Source organism: Nyctibius grandis, chromosome 16 (assembly GCF_013368605.1).
Source record: "Nyctibius grandis isolate bNycGra1 chromosome 16, bNycGra1.pri, whole genome shotgun sequence".
Lineage (NCBI taxonomy): Eukaryota > Metazoa > Chordata > Aves > Nyctibiiformes > Nyctibiidae > Nyctibius > Nyctibius grandis.
The window spans coordinates 11,003,855-11,021,541 of NC_090673.1; the positions used below are offsets into that span (position 1 = coordinate 11,003,855).

At 49.5% G+C, this 17,687-nt stretch overlaps 1 protein-coding gene across 1 annotated transcript; it reads right to left on the reverse strand.

Annotated features, from left to right (window-relative positions):
* Positions 1-572: 572 nt before the first annotated feature.
* Positions 573-17,643, reverse strand: URM1 (ubiquitin related modifier 1). Its single transcript, XM_068413955.1, has 5 exons — positions 17,559-17,643; positions 14,775-14,845; positions 2,597-2,678; positions 1,531-1,579; positions 573-824 (listed from the first exon to the last, which is right to left on the reverse strand). The coding sequence occupies exons 1-5, from the start codon at positions 17,591-17,593 to the stop codon at positions 756-758; spliced, it is 306 nt and encodes a 101-aa protein (XP_068270056.1). The 5' UTR covers positions 17,594-17,643; the 3' UTR covers positions 573-755.
* Positions 17,644-17,687: the final 44 nt, after the last annotated feature.

Consider the following 17,687-nt stretch of genomic DNA (forward strand, 5'->3'; position numbering starts at 1 on the left):
TCAGGCCGGGCACAGGTTTGTTTCCCCTCCAACCAAATGGTTATAAATTGACACTGTTCGTGAGCTGGTACTTCACGCTGCCTCAGCTCATGTATGAAAGAGGCATAAGGCATCAGAAAAACAAACCCAAAAAAGCCTATTTCTCTCCTACTTCCCATAAATAAATATCACAAGTGGAAAGCCACTGCAGAGGGCTCTGAACCTGTAATGTCTGACACCTCAGAGAAAAACTAGTAAAGTCACCTTTTGTTTCCTTGCACTTCATGTCTCGCCCTTCCCCGATCACCCCCGTGGCCGGTGCACAGACCGTACCAACGCCGAGTATTGTGTTAAAAGAGTCCCAGTTCCCAGCACCAGTGCAGAGGCACCCCAGCCTCGCCCCACAGCAGGCCCAGCTCCCCCAGAAAGCCTCACTGCCTGCAAAGACGCACCATCCTGCTCAAGGTTCAGCACCCCTTTTCCTCCTGTCACAGAAAAACAAAGTCGCACACGCTGCAGGTGCTCTGTGCTCGTTAGGGTACCTGGAATTGCAGTCAGGAGAGGTGAAATGAGGACCAAAAGATGGGTGGTGGTGTGGTGGACAGCAGGCCGCGTGCTGGCGGGGCTTTATTTGGATGGCTAGTAACAAGTGAACACGGTGGGAAGATGCAGAGATCGGGCACAGGCAGTTCAAGAGAGGTTTGGGTGGGTTTAGGTTTTTGCTTGGGTTTTTTGCCCAGGGGTTTGGATTTACATCCTCTTGTTCTTCCAGGAGTTCACCCACCATGCAATGTCGAGATGAAATGCACGTTATCCTGGTCCTGGAGTTCATAATCCAGCTCACCCTGCAGGCCAAGGAAAAAAAGAAAACTTGTTCAAATGTCATTTCCAAACACTAGGTGCAAAGAGAAAACAGCTCATAAAAAGGCGGTGAGCGTTAGGGAGAGCAGAAGGGGACAGACTGATGTTTTCATCCTAACAGAAGCAAAGGTGAGGGATCAGACAAGGCGCTGACGTTCATTATCCCACCCCGCTTTCTGGACCAGGTGGTTGCCTGAGGCAGGAAAATAGTTCAGGGCTGTTTGTTGCCTGAGCACAACAGTGGGCTGAAAAGGGAAAGTATTTTTACCAGTTGCCTGTTTGGGCAGAAATCTCCCCAGGGCTGCTTTCACCTGCTATGGCACCACCTCCCTCTAGCGAAGGGGGTCTGCTTGGGGCTGGGAAGCTGCCTGGTGCCCACCGCGCTGTCACACCACGCGTGGGGGACCTGCGAGCAGCCAGAGGTGTGAAGCCCGTTGCCAGAGGCCAGGGAACACGGGTGATCTCTCCTCAGACACTGGCTGGCTGATGAGACTCAGCAGGTTAGAGGAGGGCTCCAGGCTTCTGAACAGCCACAGTGCAAGACAGGGAGAGAGATCCCAGCCTGCCCCTTCCCCCTCAAATATGAGACGCTTCACTTGGGGCAAGAACCACAAATAGCTTCTCTGAGAGCAACAGAACAGACAAGAGCAATATTTTCAACAACAAAAGTCAAACTGAAGGAGTACACACCATTAGTTCCCAGTCTGCGTCGTTGATGAGCACCAAAATTCCTGGCCTCCTGCAGAACAGAGAGAAATAATTAGGATACAGGGCTGCTAAAAAGCTTCACAAATAGTTAAGAACAAGGGATGTTGCAGCACAGATCACAAGCTGACTGCCTATAAAGGCAAACAGAAAAAGGAATCCTAGTACGGAGGTGGAAACAGGTACAGTCTGTGCCCTTTCTAGAGCAAATAAAGGGGAGGCAGAAGCAATCCCCGAGCTCATTTGAATCAAAACGCACCATTCCTGAGGATGCTCCGAGATGATCCATTTCCGTAGATGTAGAAAAGCCAGGTAATTAAAACCCACGCGCCACAGCCTAGCGCAGAGCGCTCGATGCGAAGGCAGGGAAAGCTCTGCGGCTGCCCCCACCAAAGGCGGCGAGCACCCGGGATCCACTCCGAGCCCCTGATCACAGGCAAAGGGATTCCCCCTCTTTGATCTGCAGTGTCCTGCGATTGTCTCTCCTGTTACCAGGGGACCTGGCACACGATTCAGCTCACAAAGATCCGTGACGAATGTTAAGCACCCCCCGCGCCACCCCGCAGGCAGGGATGGCTTGCACAGCTCACGCTGCTCCATTTCTCTTGGCTTTTTTTTTTTTTCCCCTCCACGAGGTTGGCCCCATTTTGACAATAAAAATACATTTCCCAGAAGAAATATTTGTTGGCGTTTCTCCGAGTGACTGCTTCGGTCCCAGTGATGTCAGCAGGGAACGGGCAGACCTGCTAAAGCTCCTGGAATTGAGGATACAGGCGCTACGCTGCTCCAGGTGACAACGGAGAGAAAGCATGTGTGGCCTTGCTTCACATCTAGGGTTTAGGTTTTTAAAGATTTGGGGCGAGGGCTGCAAGAGACAGACATGCTTTCCCTGGAACAGGGTGAGGTGTAGTGTGGGTCACCCCCCATTAACGCTTTAGCAAGTCCCATATTTTCATGGTCATTAACTTGCTTCTTGCGACAGGAAAAATGTATCCCAGACCGCGGGGATCAACCGGGAAACACAAGGAGGATCCACCACAGCTGTACTTACACAGACTCCCCCTGCATAAACAATTCTGGTCGTTCTTTCAACAGATTGTGTTTGATCCACTTTAGCAGGTTTCTGATGTCCCCTGGAAGGAGAAAGGACGGCAGTTTACAAACCAGCTGACGGCTCCTGGCTGATGCCAGAACAAAGTGGTTGTTTGTCCACCAAAGAGTAGATGAGGAACGCGCAGGATGGATGGGGATAGCTGCAAACCCCCGAACAGGATTGTCCCTTAGCAGCACCTAACAGGCAGCCCTGCCCCGAGGGAGCTCAGGGCTCTGCCCCAAACCCCACGGTCTGGCAGAAGAGGTTTCCCGCAGCAAACGCATCCCACAAAGAATGAATGCAGCCCGTGCTGCCGCGCCAATCCAGCAGGAGAGCGCCGAGGTTCAGACCTCTTCAACGCATCCCACGTCCTGCGCGTCCCGTTATCACCTGACAAATTGACGTTTAACTCTCTGTGTGTTTAATTAGATTTAAAAAGTCCAAACGAGCAAGCCTAAGTACCTGGAAGGGCTAAAGGTGGACACTGTCGGTACCAAAACCAGCACGAACCCTTGGGAACACGAGTTGTGGGGCACAAACGGGTACAGAACCGTGCACTAAACACACTCAGGCACCGGCCACAGCAGTTGGATTTCGGACACTTGCGATATCCCTCGGCATCACACCTGCTGCCGTGGCGTGTTCCCCATCCCACCCCTGCTCCCTCCCTCTACTCTTTGTGCTTATAGCTTCTTTATTAAAGCTCAGCCTTTATCTTTCCATTTCAGTAGGTGACAGGAAGGATTTGTCTTCATGTAAAAGGAGGAGGAGACACTGCTGGTGGGTTTTTATAGTATTAATTTTACTTTGTGAGGCAAAAACAATTTCTTTAGTGATAGCATCAGTTAATTTCCTATTGGAGAGGTGAGAAGCGACAGAGCGGGGGGAATAACCCGTTACAGGGTTTTAGAGAAGCTGACAAATTGCAATGTGGAGTTCTCCTGCATTTGCTTCTATATTTCACCGTTCCACAAAGCACTTCATCATTCTGAATCCACAATCAGTTATTCTCCTGGGGCTCCTTTAAACAGCCCTGTGAAAACCCTGAAAGAGTTTTGTTTGTTTTCGAGGTGGGAGGAAGCTTTCCAAAGGCACAAACCCACCAGTGAGGGCTGGAGCCCCGCTCGCAGGACGAGCAGGGACGGCAGGATGGATTTCCACGTCTGTCTCATGTGGTAACCTCGCCGTAGTCACAGGGAGCCTTTCCGCATGCACCTCACTGAGCTAAAACCAATCTCTACATACGATTCCCCATGTGTTTGCTTCACAACCAGCACAAATAAATGCACTGGGAGCGGCTCGAGCCAGTCCCTGCCTGACCCCAGGATTCTATGGGATCGTGGATGCTACCCAGAGCAGAGCTGGGATTCTTCCAAATAACGTTACCCCCGTCACTTCTGTCACCCCGAGGATGAACAGCCTTGGCGTGGGCAGGTGCACATCAACTAGGCGATGGGGACATGTCCATCTGCAGCAGATGGGGGCCCCTTTTCCCAGGGAAAGGGGAAGGGCGATGCTCTGAGATCCCCTCTGTTCCCCCCCCCGTCTTCCCAGGGCATCGGTGCCTCTGGATGACAGCCTGCCCGCCGGCACACTGGTCCCGCCGCGGGGATGCCCAGAGCACGACAGGTATTGCTGCCTCCGAGCGCTGGATCGCTCTGGTCAGGGCAGAAAGAGCTGCTTTGTGCCTTAAAACTGCCCAGTGAGCTGGATCACCTGCCTGGGGCTGACCCACGACTCCCTTGTAATGACACGTGGTTAAGAGCACAAAATAGACCATTTTCTGGTGTTTTCCTAGCAACGTGCGCCGGGGACGGCGAGCGCCGCTCAGAACACACCGCAGCGGTCGGTCAGCCGCCAGAAGAGTTAACTGTATTCGCCTTCCCCTGAAAAATGCTGCTGCAACGTAAAGCCCTCAGGATCTCACACCCAAACGGCTCCTGCTCTCCATCACCAAGAAACGAAAGCCGGAAAGAAGATGGAGAGGAGCCTTCAGGAGAAGGAGGGGGGACACAAAGGGGACACCAGCCCCACCGCAGCAGCGCCCGTGAGCTGTTTCATATTTATGCACTTGCAGCAGGGCACACACAACAATGAGCTGTGCCATATACCATTCTCCTTGCATGGAATAAGCAGCCCTTTCCTCTGGGACCTTTCAGGAGAGATCATTTAAACAGCAACACGCTGCACCAGCTGGATAAAAGACAGCCACCTAGAAGCAGCCTGGACGAAGGGGCGAGAGGACTGATTTATTCCAGGCTGTGCTGGTAGACTCCCTACACCATAATAAATGTTGTTTTCAGCCCCACCTGAGCCTACATTCATTTACTCCTCCTCAGAAGTCACGTACACACATACTGAAGAATTTAGATAGTAGGAAAAAAACCTGATACCCCTGTGCATGCCTGGAGCTTCCCTGCTCCAAACATCAATGAAAATTAAGACCCCTTCCCCGCAGCCAACCTTAACACGTAATGCTTTCGGCTGCTTGCTTAGCATTGAATTTTTCCCCCCACCTTCATGTCTCTACATTCTGTACACCAATTTTACTAGAACAAATCAATTATAAAGGATGAAAAATGACCAGAGCCACACCAAACCCATCTCCCACTGAAAAGGAACAAGATTACTTCCATTGCAAGCGGTCTGGGGAACAGCCATCTTGCAGCTCAGCAGCCTCGACCAACAGCTCAGGACTCTGTTATCATGATGGAAATAATACGAGGTAAATTATAGCACAACCGCTTATCTCTTACAGCTGACACACACAGTGTTCCTAAGACATTTTCTTTCTGATACCACGCTACGGGTCTAACAGGTTTCCAGCTCCCTGGGCTGAGGATTTGCTATGCAAACAGCAGGTCCTCTACAAATGACATATAAGGAGGGGAAAAAATCTCAGCCTGCTCAGGCACCACATCCGCTGACAAGTTAAACCGTCACTACGACGCAGCTATTGTGCACTCGTGTTGGCTCTCAAGCTGGCCCCCACCACAGAGCAGAGGCATTTGCTGTTTCAGGAGCACACTTGTACTACGCCTGCTGCCATTTGGCTGTGAAAGCAACCCTGTGTTTCGGCCCAGGGGCGAGGCTGAGGTGAGCTGAGATGATACAGCGTTTCGCTCCCACATCACCAACTCAAGTCCAGCTCATGCAGTAATGACATATTTTTATCATTGCTGCAACGTCTCAATGAAATCCTTTTGGTAGCCTGCTCCATTTCATTCACAGCAAACAAATATCCACACCAAAAAATCCGCTCTAATTATCGTTAACTGCCCTCGCCGTTGGCAGTATCAGCAGAGAAGCCAGAGGGAACTGGCCAAGGAAGCTGAAATTTTCTCAAACTGCAAAGGAGGGACTGAAGCACATGGTAGGAAATCCCTGTCTCATTTGTACACAGAGACAGCTTCTGTTGCCTGTGCTAACAGTACCTCAAACCCCTCCAAATTCTCAGGAAAAATAATCTAAAGTTAATTAGAAAAAAGAAAAACCGACAAACGTTTGCGAAAACTGCTTAGTTCAAGTGCACAGATGGGAGCTCAAATCCACAATACACGCATAAAACAAATCACCCACAAAACACACAGCGCAGGAAAACGAAGCGTGTGCTTGCAGTGACACAAAGTCATCGGCTTGTCACGCCAGCGGACAGGATGCAAAAACTGCAGCGAGCGGGCACACAAAAACCCAACAGCGTCGGCTCATTTTCAGCCCAGCTGCATCATAAACACTCCTGGTTGTGGCAGACAGAACTGCACAGTCTGCTCGGGCCTCCTGCGTATCCTCCAAGGCCTGATCTTCTGCATTACCCCAACTGTTCCTTGATGAAGAATCTGCTGAGCTTCCCCTGCAAGAGAAATGCATCTAAGACTCCATTTTAGCACTGTCTGGAACAAGGGCCTGGGTTCATTTCCACCCTCAAAACCAGGGCTGGAATCCATAGATCTTTCCCAGCTCAATAAAACCTCCTGGGCCTGACAGATTCATCAGTGATAACTCAGCAAAGGGGGCACTCGCTGTGTGCAGAGAGAAACCAGGTGCCTCGAGTAAGAAACACCGAGCTGGGTGTTACACCAGAAGGATCTCGCACGAGGCTGATAAATGTGCAGAAGCACAGAAGGATTTTGCACAACCGTAACCCCAGTTGACACGCAGCTCTCGGCTCCCGGGGCACTGCACAGGTCGCTGGCAGATCACACACACACATGCAATGACCAGACACCTCTGTGTCCCCGGCCTTAAAATCCACATACAAACCCACACAAAGCAGACAGTGCCTCAAAGGGCACCCAGAGGGTGCAATTACACCCATAGTCTCGCCGTGGCTGCAGAACTGGGAGCTTATTTCAGGGAAATGGGGGAACCCTATAAAGGCCGAACCATGGAAAATTCCCTCTGGTCTGTGATAAATAAGATATATGCAGCACTGGTCACTAAGGGGTCAGTGCTGCAAGAGCACAGCGCTCTCCCGGGCCGCCTTGCGGATACCTCCCTGTGGGGTACCATTTCTTCGACCCAGAATAAGATCATTTATCATACTGACCATGGCTGAGCTCCAATTTGCTGAGGTCACTAACTCTGGACGAGCGCCGCTCCACCCACATTCTCAGCCACCGGCCTGTAACCATGACAAAGCCCCTTCCCTGCCGCTCCTCTGCCATTATTCCCCCTGCCTGCATGGAAATGTATGGAAAGACAATTTGTATCCCCCTTTCCCCGCTTAGGCAGCTTGTTTTTAAAACAGACCAGCTCCTGAGACCTGCCGCCCCTCCAGGTGAATGCCTTCTCTCTGCTTTTGAATCCGACAGCCCTCCAGGAATCTGCTCTCTAAAAGAGCTCGTTACAAAACCTGACCTCAGGGATCCTTCAGACTCCTCCAGCCTCCCATCTGATATGCAAATCATCCGCTGAAGCAGACCACGGTGTGCCATGAACTGCAGAAGAAGACCTGGAATAGCTGATATAAATGGAGTCACAGGCAAATGGGTTCAGTACTATGCAGAGTGAGCAGCAAAGCAAAATCTTGCAGCAAGAGCAAAATCCATTTTCTCTGACAAGCGCACAAGCCAGCCCTGCCACGCGCTGGAGTGGGCAGTGATTTAAGTACTAGGGAAAAAATTAGGGGGTAACTACAGCCAGATATAAGAGAATCCCAATCGTTGCTCTCATCTGTTCTTGTCTGCTACAAAAGAACGTCAAGGTCTTGGCTTCTGTGATTTTTAATTGTGTTATGACATCTTTTTCTCACTTCTCAGCTAGAGCAGCAACGCTCTTCTCCATCTCCTTGTGTCCCCACAAGAGGAAGGGATCACAGGGGTCTTTCACAGCCCTCCTATTAACAGTGAAAAATCAGACCCCAGCCATCACCCAGCAATTCTCAACCCTGAGATTTTAATCACAGCTCTCATGAACTGGAGAGGAGCTGCTTGGGATCTTCCACTCCCCGGTAGGAGAACACAAGTTCAAGGGATCTCCAATCCCACTCTCTAGCCAGCATCAAACCTCCAGATCCAGCAGCTCCTGGGACAAAAAAAAAAGCAGCTCCGAGCTGATCCTCAGGGTAAACCTAATCCCTACTCATTTCCAAAGTCAGAGCATCTAATCCTGTAACACCCAATGCTATTGTCACTTCAGGCTCCCAAATAAATGCCAGTGCACCAAACTGTCTCTTTTAATTAGGATCACAGATCACTAGGGCTGGCCCGGGGTCTTGCCTCTCGTTCAAAACTGTCAAAGGAAGGAACCGGGAGAGCCTCAAAGCTCTCTCCCAGAGCCAGACTGGGAATCGCAGACATGAAAAATAATGTCCTGTGATTTTATCCCTCTGCCAGCACAGAATTATTCTCAACAACAGACCATCCTGAGCCTTACTCGCCCTGGTTTTAAGATGCTTGAGCAATGTAGACCTGTTACCAAACCCCAAGGAGACTGTGCCATGGTCTAATAGTTTTTGCAGTCAGAAATCTTCTGCTAATGCACCAAACTCCCATTTCTTCACCCCTCCCTATCAATCTATGCTAGATGATATTGCGTCACCCTGGCTATAATCTGTCCTTCCCAGTGATAAAGGAGATATCCCACCTCATCACTTTTCCATTCATTTATCCTGCTTAACCTTGAATGTTTCTGGTTAATTTTTTTTAAGCTGCTCAGGAAGACAATTCAGAGAACACACTACTGACCGCGGGCACAAAGCTCAGCCGAAACCCATCGAACTGAAATTTCCCCTCTCTCCTCTCTCCCGGCTTCTGGGTTTTGTGGGAGTGCACACGCACCGAGGGTTAAAAAGGAAAACCTTATCCCTACCACAAGAGAATACAGGGAGCTGATGTGAGACCCCAGACCCCAGAGGAAGGTGGCAGCTCCTGCCGGCGTGCAGAGGGATCCCCCGGCAGCCTGGCACTGCCTGGCCGAGGGAATCCCCTGGGCTGGGCTCTCCCTGGCACTGCCAGCTGGATCAGAAAGCGCCTTGGAGTCAACTCCTTGCCCCCGCTCCCAGCCTGGCTGGTGGCTGGTGTCCCCTCTGGCTGCGGGACGAGGCAGTGTCTCAGCTCGGCTCAGTCACGGCCATGATTTTATTCCTCTGAATACAGCAATGGCGCAGAGTCCAGCCCTGGCCTCTCACTTTCGGGCTCAGATCTTCTTCGCTATTATTAGACTTTCATATATGGCAAGCACCATTAAATCGACTCCTGTCCACCCATCCCAGCCACCCCCACAGATACACCAAGCTCCTCAGTCTTACTTGAAAGGGGAAAAGAAAGGGCCAGTGAGATGATTAGGGTGGAGGAGAGGGGGGGTAAGATTTACAAGTGAATGGAGGTAAGAATGGAGCAGTTTGTGGGATAAAGGGGCTGCAGAGGGAGCTTTACAGATGTGCAGAGGGACGGCGGCTCATTGTTTAATTAAGCAGAAAGTGGCTCTTTTGAAAAGCAATTTTGCACAGGAGCTCTGAGCTCAGCAAACAACTCCTGCGAGTGAGGGCAGGAGGAGAAAGGAACAGCTGGCCCGGAGCCGTGTGAACCGCATGCTAAGCGGTTTAAAGGGCCCGGATCCTCCTCCCCAGCCCTGCTCCGCTGCCACCCTCTGAACAGTGCTGTCAGCACGGCAAATCCCACCGAGAGAAAAGAGGGAGCGGGGAGGGGGGGCTGGCACAGAAAGGTTATCCTGCTAGGTGTCCGCACTGCAACCCAGCGGCTGGGAAGGAGGGTGGAACAGCCAGGCTTTGTTATCCCAGGGCTTTTGGTCACACACAAGAGCTGGTTTCTCGGTGCCTGGGAAGCTCCTTCCACAATGAGATGGGATGAGCTGATCTGGTAACGCGGGAGAGCACCGGGCCTGCTCCTGCGAGGGCGCCCATTCGTTTCCCCGTCCCCTCTGAAGGATTTGTTCCTTGCGCAGAAGCGACGCGTGGCCTCGCTGGGACGGTGACCCGAAGCTGTGCCCGCAGCCGCTGCGCTGAGCCCCGCACCAGGGACCGCTCGATCGGGGACGGCCCGGTCGCGGTGCTGGCAGTCCCGCAGCGTCACGCCGGGCTCCCAGCGCTGCACACGCGGCTGCTCACACCGACTGCTGGGAAGAGCGGCCGGGACCCAGGGCTGAGCTAGTCCAGCCTGAGGTCCACCACTGAGTCCTCTTTCCCTTGCCAGCCAACATGTAATTACCTTCCTAAGAGAGATGCACAAGCAGAGGAATAACCCCAGAGTCATTTGAGACCTGCGAGTACCACACACTGCAGTTAAAAAGATTTGTCTGCATGAAACTCTACAGAGCTATGGGATTTTTTTGTCACTCTTCTAATAAGTCTCCGCATTATCAAATATATTTTTATTCTTTCTTCAGAGAAAGTTTTAAAACATTAGGAATAATCAAACAGAGCAATAAAAGCATTCCAGAATATTAATAACTTAACTACGACGTCCTACCTAGCAATAGCACTGGGCATGTACAATCCGTGCCAACTGCCCCTCTTGAGTTTCCCCGTTGGTTTGGCACAGCACCCCAGTCAACGCCGAACACAGGCCATGCTGTATTTTTTAAGCCACTCTGCCTGTAACACAGGCCTGATCTCTGGAGATCCCCAGGCTCTTTTCTAAGCAGATGAATGCTCCCAGCTCTCCAGCAGACCTCCATGCTGTGCAGAACAAGGCCACTGGAAAGCAAAGCTCTCAAGGAGCTTACCATGCTCTTCTCTGTGGGTATTTAACATAAGCAGCACTTGGCAGATTATTTTAATTTTTGCTCTAAAAAAAATCTGATTAGCAACAGGCTCTTATCATGGGTTTTTGGTAAAGGGAAACCACAAACAATTACCAACACACACTGATTACAAATTTATCCTTCCAGACTTGTAAGTGCCAAAACACACAGTGAATTCTTGATTACCCGAGAAGGTCCAAGCAATCACTGCTGAAACTGGTCACCGCTGCTCCAAAAACACAAGTCCCATCACCAAAACCACGGGAGAAGTTGGAATTCAAAGGCCTGGACCCGCAGCTGAGCAGCCCGCAGCACAACTGCCAGAGACTTTACAAACAGCCCCAACCTCCGGATCCAACACCCAGTGGAGAGCACAGCAGAGAGGTTTTGTAAACGCTCTTCATTAGCACGATGCTGCTGAGCTAAACCTGAAATGACTACGAGGGTTAAACAATGCCAGCGACTTCCTACCCTTCCAACGGCGCCTGTCCATGCAGCTCGCATGGCCATAGACAAACCCACCGCTGCGAGTCCCAGCGAGATGGAGGAAGGAGCTCCGGCACCACTTGCAGAGCAGTCACACAATGATCTATTTGATTACTGAAGCACTCGGTTAAATTACTGTGGCTTGTTTCAGGAGGAGGCTGCCAAATACATTTTCAGTTTTTAATTTAGAGTTTCTCTCTTTTATGCTCCATTGTCTCTAATAGCCTCTTAGATGCTTGAAAATAAAGTTGATTTCCCTGCCAATTTAATCCTCTCTCCATGTGACAAATATCGTTATTCCCCCAGCTGCTTTCTCCCACACACACTGTTTTTATGCAGAATAAGCCAACAGGGCATTAATGCCTTTAGATCCTCTAACAGCATTATCAACGGGATCATCAAAATAGCCAGCAATTTGGGACAAGATTCTTGTTTAACTTCAGGTCTTCTTTCCACAACAGCTCTAGAGGATTACACAGCCCTGCACAAAGTGTGGCTTACGTGAACCTGCCTGCCAATACAGAGATCTATCACACCTCCTTAAGTTCCTACTTGGCAGCGACTTCAACACGCAGGCTAAGACAGCTCCGCTTCGGAAATAAAGAACTGCTGGTTTAGTGACGTTAGGATACAAAAAGCCCCTTGGATAATAAAAATAGGTCCTGCCACACGGCTGTACCCCTCGTGGCTTGCTCTTGGCCCATTTGCAGCTTCCTTCCTCCTGCCTTTCCTAATCCCTCCAGGAGCCCATCTTCAGGCGTCAGAAAAGGACAGAGAATTGAATCTTCTTGAAAAAGTGAACTGGATCTGGAACCCACCTACTTTCCACCTAGTGCCTGTTACCAGGAAAAAGGAAATGCCCACGTAAGAATTTGTTCAAGCAACATTTCTGTCATTCAGAGAACACTGCCCTTGTCAACTATGGAGCACAGACTGTTTTATGCACATAAATATTTGTAAGTATTTCCTCATATAATTTTCTACCTCCCCTCACCTCTAGGATATATAAAAAAATGCCTAAACAATTAAAATATAGCTGGGTCCAATGTCCCAGAGAGAAGCAGCTGCTCTGCAAAAAAGAGGACAAAGACAAAAATAACCTAGAAAGAAAGGAAGAGTGGGTGAGAGAGGCCAAAATGGCCAAAAATAAGCTTGACGGCTAATGAAATCAGTTTAAATGGGGTTAGAAGTGCAGGTCTTCAAGCAGTGCTCATACTACAGATCCTTCCCTAGAGTATGAAGTGATGGACATGCGGGGTAAGGTAAGCAACAGGATGCACCAAGTAGAACTGAGCTCTTTTATTTCTCTAATCATTGTAATTCTGGCTGCACAAGGGCAGCAGGGAACATGCTACATATATCTTTATTTACCCAGAGATAGGTGAATTAAAGTTTCCTAATATGAATGAGAAAAATACATGGCATTAGGAACAATATAAAATTGTAAGAATTTACCAAATTTCTTATTCACTTGTTTCTGATCCATTTCTGCTGATTCCTCACCACTACAACACAACTCTCACCTGGAAATATTACGAGGGGTGTCTGCAGCAATCCCTTACTGTCAGACATTAAACCCACACCTGCCTACCCCATCCTTGTGCTGGGTGTAAATGACGTTATAGCAGAAGCTTCACAATTCAGTGTCTGCTTCTCAGCTGCTGCAATCCACAACATGCCCAAAAACCGAAACCTCCCTGCCACCGAACGCCCATGAAAACAGCAGGCTGCAAACCAGGGGAGCTGGGAAGTGGGTGCACTGTCCATTCTGCCCCTCCTGTTACAGGGACAGCAGCATCTGAAAAACAAGGCAGCGTGAAAAGCTGGGAGCAATAATGTGTTAGATGAATCTGGAACGAATCACTGGAGATCATGAGTCTGAACCCCGAGACTGAGCCAGATCTTCAGGGAAAGATTTCTCCTTTAGGATAAATCCAGCTCCTAGTGAAGTCTATAGGAGTCTTCCCAGCAACTTCAAGTGGGAATGGATTAGGCCACACAAAACGGCATCGCTGACAATCATCAGGCTAGAAGAATCGTTCTTTGATATCAACCCTCCCCTTCCCCTGGCAGAAATAAACATCTCATGTAATAACGCCGCCTTCTTGAGCATCTGATCATGGTTTGAACACCACCAATGCAGGGGATATCAGTGGGTATTTTAAATTTACAGAACACTGAAGAAAATGGTACTCCAGCCCCCAAGTTTATAAACCAACTAAACGAGTGTTTTGGCATTTCTTTACTATCTTCCATTTAAGGATCTTAAGTGCTTTAACAGTGCTGGAATTTAATGCTGAACTCTCTTGTTATACATGAAACTATCACTACTACTTCACTAGCAGCAGGGGAAAGTTAAGCAACACGACTAAACTCACACAGCAAATCAGCATCAGGTCATGTTTCTGGATCCCTAGGCCCTGTCCTCAACCACAAGATAACACACTATGCCAGTGCTCCTATTATATTTGAATTACACGTACTTATGTCCAAGCATCAAAAGCGCTTCTACCAACCTCTAATTACTTCCAAGCACGGCAAGAAGATTTGAGGCCTGAACGTTCACAGCTCATAGATTATGGTATTACCCATTCATGAGATATTAGTTGTTAACATTCCCTGATGCTTTGTATTATTTCCGTTTATAATCCCACTCTCAAATAGCATAAAGCATTGCTATCTAGCTGGAAGAATTCAAAACATACCTGTGGTAAAATTACGTTGCAACTGAAGTATGCACACACATAAGGAGAAAGAAGAGAGTTAGTACAGCACTTCTCAGCGTTGATATTCCTAATCACAAACCAGAGATTATGACTGTTTATCCCTGGGACACTCAAGCCTTTCACTTAACAGCATCCTATTTTTTATCGTAGGGAAGGCGATAGGCAGGACATCCAGCATCACATTCGAGCATCAGCTTTGCCGTTTTCAACCACATAGTTAATATAAAACAATTACATACACTTGGAAGTGAAATGAGTAGATAAAACACATTTATGTTACATTGCTATTCACACACCCACATGTCTATACACTACATATATATGCACACACACACATATGTCTCTTGGAAACCTCAGGACAGGCAAGAAAAAACAAAGGAGAGAGGAGGTTATTGGTGGTTTCAGGTATCAAGCAAGACAAATGTAGACTTGATGGCAACACTCAGAGGCTGATGTCTACCCTGGAGGAGGGAGGCAAAAGTCTTAAGGAAGGACTCGATTCACAAGTGCTTAGAGGACAAGAAAGATGCTCAGACTGTTCCTGCTTGCTATTTACTTTGAGGACTAACCATGGTCTGCCAAGCTATCTGATCCACGGCACATCTGAACGTGCTTTTAAAATACATTGATTCTTGTTGCCAACTCATGAAACTGCTGTACAAACCAGCTCCGTGTCATTTGTTGTCATTCTTTCAAGTTATCCAACAGGTTCTGATACTCACAAGGCTCTGGTTGACAGGGCAAAGTCACCTGATGCTTTTTGACACCATCGAACAAGAGTTCTGCACCACCTCTGAAATAAAAACAATGAACCACTGAGATTTTGCTTTATTGTCAAAAGGAAGACAGTACAAAAGAGGCGATTTACATAGATGCCACAACAGAGAAAACAAATGACACAGACTATATTTAGCACAGGATTCTCTTTGTCTTTTTTCCCCCCCTCTCACAAACCACAAGTCCGTAGGGGAAGCTGCCATCTCCCATCGCCAACACACACAGGGGGCTCCGTCGCGGGCCAGAACCCCACGGTGCCAGGCATCGTCCCCACAGAGCAGGAAGATGGCTCCCGTCCCAACACGCTTGCAGAGCGCCGGGCAGCGTCCAGCCCAACGCCCTCCCTCTCCCTCCAGCTATCGGCACTGCTTCAGTTCAAACACTGCTACAGCCACCGCGCTACGTCCAGCATCGCTCGTCCCTGACACCTTTTAGCCAGAAGCCTCAAGGCCTTTCATGAATCGTGAAAAATTGTAGCATCCCTCTGGCATAAATGCTCCCTCGGTTCCCTTGTGAACAGAGAGGAAATGACTCACACGAGGGTACGCAGCAAGCCAGCCGCGGAGCCAGCGGGCCCTGGGTCCTGGCAACCCTTTCTTGATCTACTTACTACAAAGCATTCCCTCTCGGGAGGGACTTGACTGAGAGAAGCAAGCAGAGCAAGTGACAACAATGACAAATTAAAGTAAAAATAGATAAATAAATACACAATCTTCCTCCACTGAACAACCTGATTGACACCCCGCTTCTGATACTCAGAACGTACCGGGGGCCTAGCCTCGGAGAGCTGAGCGATGGCCTCTGCGAGCACCAGAGATCAAGCGTGAGCAAAATACGCAGAGGCTGGTCCTCAAACCTGAACAAAACGGGATTTAAATTGGGTCCAGGTACCTAATCTCCTTAGGCTCTTAGAAAAAATAATTAATTTTTGTAACTGCAACTTCCAAGCCTCAGCAAGCTCCTCACCTATGTTGCTTTTCTGGAAGAAAAACAATTGTGAAAATCTTGAGCTTTACAAACATAAATCAGTTTTCCTGATGCTGTGAGGCCACAGGCCAAACTCAGAAGATTATAAAGCTTTATCATGTGAGTAGGGACACGGATAGTAAACACAAATGCTACCTTAAGAGAGGGGACACAGAAGCAGACAGCGTGAGCTCCTGACTCGAGACTGAACAGGATGGCCAAAGTTTTAACAATGAGGAAACTCTTAAAAAACTCAACTCACTTGATACTCAACTGAGGTAGAAAAATGACCAACCCGTTTTCAAAGGGCATATAATTGTGGCAAAATGTTCTTCCAACTTAAATGTAGATTACTTTAGAAAAATTTTCCTACGAAGTTACTTTCTGGAAACTTATTAGTGCCTTGCATTCCTTAGAAAGCAACACAGTAAATAGAAGCATTTAAAATAAATAATCTTCACCTAAATATCAACAAAGACACATCCAGACGTTACTAAGTTCCTTTAAATTCAATATCTAAAAATGCCACACTAGGTTCTCTTGGCTCTGCAACGGAAGAGCACAACAGAACCCTTGTTATGCCCTCGGCAGCGTTACTTATATGCAGCAGCTCTCCTAAAGAGCACTCTGTTGGTGTGCTTCCACCAGCTCACAAAAAATAGTTATCCGAAAATTGAAGCGGCGATTATTAACATGAGCAGAGATTCATGCGAGAGAACAAGTCACAGCAATTATATGAAAAACATTTTTTTATGTAACGAAAACAAGGTCACGCTTTGTTACAGCGGGAAATGTAGATTGCAAGATAAGGTCCTTCTGTGATGCGCTAGCTGTGGGGAACTCAGCTGTGATTTGTACATAGAGAGCTCATTTATGCATTTCCAAGGGAAGCAAAAATGCATCTCACTCTGCTGGGAAAATTAGGAGAGTTACTGCAGCTGGAAGCGGGAAAGACTGAGGAAAGGATTCTTAAGGAGAAGGGTGTTTAAGGGGTTACGGCATTTCTGTGTTCGTGAAAGGGTGGGAAAAAGCAAATAAATAGCAGCCTTTTAGCTCCTGCTAAATGGAGGCTTTAACAAAACAACACGGGTATTTCCATAAATATGCACAGGCTTCCCCTGCAAACATTTTAACTTCCCAGCGCCAGAGCGTTGGCAATGCAGATCCTACAGCGACGGAGACCTGGAAACCGAAATGCCACAAAGGGAGAACGCGGCTTCACACGGAACTGGAATAAGCGAAACACAAAGCGCAGCGAGTGCGTGTGCACACATAAACACACACACGTATATCTGCACAGAGAAACAAAGCCGGAAAACGATTTAAGAGTTTTTATAAATAATTTTAATAATTAAAAAGGTTAAAAGAGAAGAAAGGAAAGGCCTTGCACGAGACACTCACACGGACGTACGCGAGGTCGCGCCGCCGCCCCGGCGCAGAGGGGCAGGGCAGGGCGGCGGCGGCCCGGCCCAGCACCGCGCTACCTGGGCAGCGCTGCGGGAAATCGCCCCGGCGGTGCCCGGCCCCTCCCGGCGGTGCCTGACACCCCGGCCCGGCTCCCGGGGGGCGGCTGCACCCGCCACCCCGGGCCGCAGCCCCGAAGCCCCGTGTCAGCAGCGGCCCGCCAGGCCGCGCGCAACAGCCGCTCCGCCTCAGGGCCGCAGCCGCCTCACCGAGGGGCCCAGCCCGGCCCTACCCTCCGCCCGGGTCCCCGGCCCCCGCTGCGGCCCCCAGGCCCCGCCGCCGCTGCCGCCCGCGCTCACCCGAACTCCACCTGCAGCGAGACGGGCGCCGCCATCTTGGCGGCGGCGGGCGGGAGGGGAAGGCGCGCGCCGGCCGCGCCGGAAGTGCCGCGCCGGCTTCCGGCCACGCCGCGTTGCCCGGCGACGGCG

Coding starts and splice junctions, on each gene's coding strand:
- URM1 (XM_068413955.1), bottom strand. CDS start 17,593: ATGGCGGCGCCCGTCTCGCTGCAGGTGGAGTTCGG. Junction 1,580..2,596: donor TTTATGCAGGGGGAGTCTGT/GTAAGTACAGCT, acceptor TCTGTTCTGCAG/GAGGCCAGGAATTTTGGTGC. Junction 825..1,530: donor ACGCAGACTGGGAACTAATG/GTGTGTACTCCT, acceptor CTTGGCCTGCAG/GGTGAGCTGGATTATGAACT.